This window comes from Tupaia chinensis, unplaced genomic scaffold (assembly GCF_000334495.1).
Source record: "Tupaia chinensis unplaced genomic scaffold, TupChi_1.0 Scaffold000302_1, whole genome shotgun sequence".
Lineage (NCBI taxonomy): Eukaryota > Metazoa > Chordata > Mammalia > Scandentia > Tupaiidae > Tupaia > Tupaia belangeri.
Window position 1 is genome coordinate 812,936 of NW_006159792.1, and position 7,114 is coordinate 820,049.

General features: G+C 46.3%; 1 protein-coding gene across 1 annotated transcript in view; it reads left to right on the forward strand.

Annotated features, from left to right (window-relative positions):
- The window catches only part of EPHB1 (EPH receptor B1), a 375,105-nt gene that overhangs the window by 270,053 nt on the left and 97,938 nt on the right, over positions 1-7,114 (forward strand). Inside the window, exons 10-11 of the mRNA XM_006150856.2 lie at positions 4,843-4,951; positions 5,781-5,845. Of these exons, the coding sequence (XP_006150918.1) occupies positions 4,843-4,951; positions 5,781-5,845 (174 nt within the window). The remainder of the gene's footprint in view (positions 1-4,842; positions 4,952-5,780; positions 5,846-7,114) is intronic.

Here is a 7,114-nt window from a genome sequence, read left to right on the forward strand (position 1 = left end):
CAAAAAAATTCCATCCACAAGGGCGAAATGCAAGAACCAAGTCAGGATCTTTAGCTGAATCTTTGGGCACCCCTGTCAGATTCATCATCCCTGACAGGTAAATTGGCAATACGTAGGAAAGCACAATCAAACTCTCCAGCCTCCAACTGGATTTGCCTTTGAAGGTTCTCACCACATATGGCCCCGCATTTACACGGCTGGAGACCCACGCGTCTCTCAGGGTCAGTGTGCCCTCTGGCCTGGCAGGGGACAGATGCTGGGGCTGTTTTACCCTTTCTCCTGCTGCACAGGGCACTGGAGGTCTGGAAGCTGAGCTCACAGCCTCATCGCATGACCAAGGGTCCTCAGGAAGGAAACAGAGAGGCCAAATTTGGAGTCTTATACCCCTGGGATCCCAGAATGTTTGAAGTGACCCCATGAGGTCTTACATAGGTGTCTCCAGAGAGGACAGCTAAACTGTCTCCAATACCATAAAGTCTGTCACCAAAAAAACACACTTCCGATTCTGGGCTTTATTAACTCCCTGTTATAACTCTCTCTCCCAGTCCTCTGAGACACCCCTGCTGCAGTCCTCAGATCTGATTTCCCTGTAGCCTGAGCATCGTACGTGAATATATCTGTCTGATTGCCTCCGCTCTGTCCCTTAGCCAAGCCATTTAACATAGCTTTTGTATTCATTTATGTATCCGCCTATCTATATTTATTTATTCATTTATGAACTGTTTCCTGGCCATTTTCCAACTATCAGTCTATTCCTGAACTCCAACATTGAAAGCTTTTCATTTTTCTTTTATGAGTTATACAGAAAAGAGTCCACCCTAACATAGCATTTTATTTTAGGCTGACACTCTTAGACTGAGCTTTGCTAGGGCTTGAGGTTTCCGGTTGAGTCTCAGAATATTTTTTAGTAATTTTTAAATTAATTAAACAGTATGGGAAGGGGTGTATAGTAGAGGGCTGGTGGGAGAGGATCAGGGAAGAAATACTTAATAGGCACTGAAATGTCATTATTAAAACTTTTCTGTATTAAAAATGATGTATATGGGGACCAGCAGTTAGCATAATGGCTATGTCTCTGGACTCCCATGTAGTCGACTGTGGTCGAGTCTCGGACCCGGTGGCTTAAACTCACACCGGGCATGTGTGCATGTGTGCCCAAACCCAAGATCCCACAAAGGAGAATGGAAGAGAAGGGATTGCGGTGTGGCCATCCCCCCTGGGGGGTGATTTCTCGCTTTCTGGTTCTCTGTCTCTCTCTGTCTGTCTGGCGAGCGCACTCGCCCTATAGCAAAAACCTCTCTAAAAAAAAAAAAAAGATGTATATGGTAATAGGCTCGATTTGATTGTCACACACTGCACGCAGACTTGGAAAAACCACACTGTGTGTCATGGAGATGCACAACAATTAAGTGTGAGTAGTAAATCCTAAAATCAAAACTCAAAGTCTACTCACTGAAAGGTCACTGGAAACATGATTTTCTAAATATTAAACTAAAATAAAAATTTAGAAGGCGGATGAATTCTTACACAAATCTGAATGTTCATCTCCGTGTGGAAAATGGAAGGAGAAGCCAATGCCAGTGGGCATCTTAGAGGAAGAATCCTGCCCTGGAGCTGAGCAGTGACCGCCTGCATCCGGGGCCCACTTCTCAGTGATCCAGACCTGGGTGCTCTCGGACCCCCAGGGGACTGGAGTTGATTTTAGGTGAATTTTCTTACATTTTAAGGATGGTAGAAAGGTGAGCCAGTCCCATCAGATGAATAATGCTCCTGGTAGGAAGAGAACGAGCTGTCCTCCTTTCCGACTCTGTCCCCCCCATGCACCTCGCTTACCAGGTGGATTTATAGGCACTTTGGCATCAGGAGGTACACAGGATTAAAGGCCCAAAACTCAAAATGCTCTGAACACCGGTCTCTTGGCAATTCTGTTAGACAAATCAAGAAGTAACAGATTTCTCCCAAGAAGGCTATTTCTTTTACATTTGGCAGTTACGTTTTGCAAACCCAAGAGAGGCAAGATAGAGAGAGTTCTGGTAAGTAGCCAAATTTGGGAGTATTTATCTTAACGAGTAAGACTCACACTTCGGTGGCAATTATGTTCACTGAGGCTGCAGGCTCGTAGGTCAGCAGGTCTGCAGTGCACACGTGAGGCTGAGGTTGATCGATGATAGAAACCGGGTCAATGGGGAGGGCAGGGCCAGAGGGATCACACCCAGGGTCAAAGGCCACACTTCACACTGGTGCTCTCCACATGGGGCAGGGCCACTGTAGTTCTGCATTGCCCTTAGCAGTGGCTGGCCTTGGCTTTAGTAGACCACGAGTTTTCTTTTTTTTTTTTTTTTTTTTTCAAATTAATTTATCTTACATTCATTCCCTGAGCATCATCACAGCATACAAAATGTGATTTTCCATCCAGAATACATTGCACAGTGGCTTACTCATACATGTTATGATCAACAAATAATTTTCCATTTCTTGTTTCATGTATGTGTGTGTGTGTGTGTGTGCATGTGTATTTTTCCTCCTATTTCTTACCCTCTGCCACTTTCTACCCTCCTCCCACACTCTCTCTGGTATCTGCAGTTGTTTTCCATTCTTTCCCTGCCCCACATTTTAACAATTCACAAAATATCTTAATTAATCTAACTACTTTCAATAGCGAGTTCAGCTGATACATACATATCTGTGAACACATGTCTGACTTTAGATGTGAAGCTCTGAGTAGAATGAATATACTATAAAGTAGCACCTAGCTGATGCTATATAGCTTACTGCAGTCATTAAAAAGGTATTTTTTATTATATTTTTTAATTTTAAAGAAAGGCAGTTTTAGCTTTAATAAATCAAAATTTTCAAAATGCTAAGAGAGCTTTGCTTAAAACTTAGAACCAGCAAACAGGTTAGGATTCTGGACCACATGTTTTTAAAACCATGTAGGTTTCACATTGTTTTTTTGAAGTTTATCATTTATAAAGACATTGTTAAGAACTCCTCACTGTGGTTCCTTGCATTTTTTTTTCCAAACTAAAATTTTTAAAATACACGTTACAAAAAAATTCTTAGCTGAGGACAACTAAGACTACTTCCAATCTTTAACATTGATTTCCATAGACTGAATGGTTTCAAGAACCAATATCTTGTCTTTAGAAGTCTGTTTTTCTATCCACCTTTGAGAAGGTGGTTCTCAAACACAGGGAGCATGCGGCTTACCCAGAATGTTCTTCATCCACGGGCTCTGATACAGCAACTCTGAGGAGGGCCCTAGGACTAGCCATTTACCAATGGAATACAGACAATTCTGATACAGGCCCTGGGGAATCTCAACATAAGAAGTAGCATCAGTTGGGCTGCCAGACTAAATATAGGATGACCAGTTACATTTGAATTTCAGACAACACGTAGTATTTTAATGTATCTCCCTGCAATATTTGGAGCACACTTTATACTAAAACAATATTTTTTATTTATCTGAAATTCAAATGTAACTGTTAGTCGTGTATTTATGTTTGCTACATCTGACAACTGTAATTGTAGTAGAACACAAATAGCTTGATCTCCTCGTGCCTAGGTCCTGGTTAACAGGCTCTGAACACCAAGGAAGGAATGTTCATGACAATGACAGCACCTAGCTGGTTCATTGGTTTATAGGGATTAACGGAAAGAGAATTAGTATTTGGAGCACACCTGGCAAGTCAGACAAGCGTGAAATGTGTTTCATATGATTTGATTTTTTTTTTTTTTAATAAGCAGGGAGTCTGAGGGTCAGAGAGGCTAAATAATTTTCCCAAGACCACACAACTTACACATGGTAACGCCAAGACTTGGATGAGCTGCGTCTGACTCTGTGACCCGTGGGCTCCCCACTTTGCTGAGTAATACAGCATGGTTTAATATTTGGTTCTGCTTTTCTTGAGTGGGAGTGTAGAGAGCTGAGCCATTTCTCGGGCATTTCTTCATCCTCCACAGCTCCTGAACCAGTGGTTGCTAACTGTGGATATTCTAAATATCTGCTCAGCGAACCTGTTTACCATGCTGCATTTCAACAACTGCATGTTTTAGGAGGAAAGAGAATTAGTATTTGGAGCACACCTGGCAAGTCAGACAAGCGTGAAATGTGTTTCATATGATTTGATTTTTTTTTTTTTTCAATAAGCAGGGAGTCTGAGGGTCAGAGAGGCTAAATAATTTTCCCAAGACCACACAACTTACACATGGTAACGCCAAGACTTGGATGAGCTGCGTCTGACTCTGTGACCCGTGGGCTCCCCACTTTGCTGAGTAATACAGCATGGTTTAATATTTGGTTCTGCTTTTCTTGAGTGGGAGTGTAGAGAGCTGAGCCATTTCTCGGGCATTTCTTCATCCTCCACAGCTCCTGAACCAGTGGTTGCTAACTGTGGATATTCTAAATATCTGCTCAGCGAACCTGTTTACCATGCTGCATTTCAACAACTGCATGTTTTAGGAGATATTTCGGCAGTGGTTTGCATTTCCCCTCCACTGGACTTGGCCTTAGCATGGTTGGCAGTCCTTTGAAAAACCTTACGAATGACAGAATATAGATTGGGAGTCATTTCTTTGGAGACAAATGTCACCATCTTTTATCGACAGTTGCCAGATTCTCTGTCACTGCTGCTCCATTTTTATTGTGTTGTTGCTCTTTGTTGTTGGTTGTTTCATTTATGTGTAGTGTAAAGATTAGTCCTTGTTTCAGTCATCTTATAGCTTTCGTGTATAGAAACTGTAGTCTACGTAGACTATCGCGATCTTCCGTATCACATTCTGAGCCGCAGCTGAACGCAGAGGGCACGTGGGGGACGCTAATGCCTCTTTTTTGCCTAGATGATTACAAGTCTGAGCTGAGGGAGCAGCTGCCGCTAATTGCAGGCTCAGCCGCAGCCGGGGTGGTGTTCGTGGTGTCCCTGGTGGCCATCTCCATCGTCTGCAGCAGGTAGGCCTCCACAGCTCCCTGTTCTCACACCCGGAAGGCTCCTCTCCTAGTGCCCCTTCCTAGGCCGTGCAGACCAAACATGATCGTCACACCGTCTCAACCCACAGGCAGGCAGCCCAGAATTCTCCAGATGATCTGTTCTTCTCTGAGCCCGGGATAAAATCTGCTCGGAGAGCTGGGCAAGGCTATGAGTAAACAGCATCTAGCCTCACACCTCATTTCAGTCAAGACTTTTAGCCTCTCTTACATGCGATGGCTTTTCAGAGTGACAGTTACAAAATTGCATTTGACCCAGTGGAGCATCGCAACCCGAGCACAACCCCTGGTTAGAGTGCTCAGGCCCTCAGCCGTAGGCGAGGCAGGTGGGCTGGAGAGGAGGCAGCAGGAAAAGACGAATTTGGAGTTTTGCAGGAAGGCTGGCCCTGAAGGCCTTGTGAATTTTGATTCTGTTGCTACTGTCTTCAGTGGTTAGCTCAGATCTACCATCCGAAGCTCTGTAGTCAGCCCCCTCTGAAGCAGTTCCGTGGTTCAGTCCCAGCGCTGAGAGTCCTAACCACCACTGCCTCTGACTGGGGACCCACATCCCTGCTGGGCCTCTCTAAGCCCATGACTTGAAAGCAGACCTGTCCACCCACAGGAGTGAGTGTGGTCAGCCAGAATGCTGGCTACGGCAGGAGTAAAAACTCGAAGTGAAGGTTGTGCAGTCCCTAGTCCTGGGTGATGCCCTGGGTGAGTCCCCATCTGGACATGAGGCCTGGGTGGAGGTTCCTTCAGCAGGGCTGGTGGGCATGCACCTAGCTGAAAGAACGCCATTTCTCTGTGTCTGCAGGAAACGGGCTTACAGCAAGGAGGCTGTGTACAGCGATAAGCTCCAGCATTACAGCACGGGCCGAGGTGAGTAGACAGTGACCATCGCCTGACCCTGCAGGCCACTCAGTCAAGCAGGCTACGCTTAGAGTTCCCTTGCTAGCCAGGCTGGCTGGTCCCAATGGCAAGTCCTTTATCAGCCACCAGTGCCTGGGAGCTTCCTCTCGGCTGGTCCCTGGGACTACAGCCTGCCCCCCTCCCACCTGCCTATCGTGGGCACTCTGGCTGCCCTGGTAGATTATCTTCTGCGTTGATAAGCTATGGAGGACACCGAATGCAGGGGAAAGATTGGGTTTAGCAAGTCAATGAATCCTGAAATCAGACTCTCTGGGAGGAGATGGAGGGTTCTCTATTAACATCTGCCCTATCTTCTCCAATTGAGCGACTGGGGAATGTGTTAACCAAATTCACAGATAAGCCACAGAACATGAAGGTAGGGAATTGAAAAGATAGCAGAGCCCAAGAGGCCAAAGTACTGGGATATCTCCTAAGTGTTTTCTTTTAAGCTGTACCTTGAGAAGTTTTTCTCACTCATTACCCTACTCCTCTCTCTCCCTCTCTCTAGTTAAACAAGTATTAAATATAATATTTTTGGGACGTGCAGCATGAAGTCCCGTGTCAGAACTGCCCTTTAATCTGTGTAACTACGACCTTGCAGAGTCCGAAATAGGCCCCGCCAGGTCACTTGTGCCACCTACCTGCCTCCAGAAAGCGCTGTGCTTAGATCCTTCCAGCAGACGTGTTCTGTTTCTGAAGAACTCCTTTTGAATTCCTGGATGCCCTCAGAAATCTGTCCCAGCACTTTGTGCTCTGTCACAGGCCTCTTCTGTAAGCTGCCTCTCACCTCAATCCCTCTATTGTAATGTAAGCCTTTTCTTCCTGTCCACCCAGGAAGCACAGGAAAGGGCCGCAGAGGCATGGGTGCACTGAGCGTGCCTGCGCTCTGGGGCCTGCTGGGAGCGAACACGGGCCCCCAGCCAGACATTCTCATGGGCCGAGCTATTCCTTCTCCAGTGTTGCCATGCCAGGGAGTGCCGTGCAGACCTTCACGGCACCAGCTGCTCCGGGAAGGGTCTCGTCTAGAGTGGCTGGTGCTGGCTCGGGCGGCACAGAAGGTGCCCTGTCTGTATGGCTTTCAGTCTATGATCAAGACCCTGTTAAGGGTGTGCAGAGGGCCAAGTCCCTGGCAGCTGGGCTGCTAGTCATGGACCAGTGCTGGGGGCAGCTGCGGCTCAGCACTGGGTTTTCTGACGCTTGGCCCAGGGCATCCCCCATAGCCATCAGCTCAAATGGCAA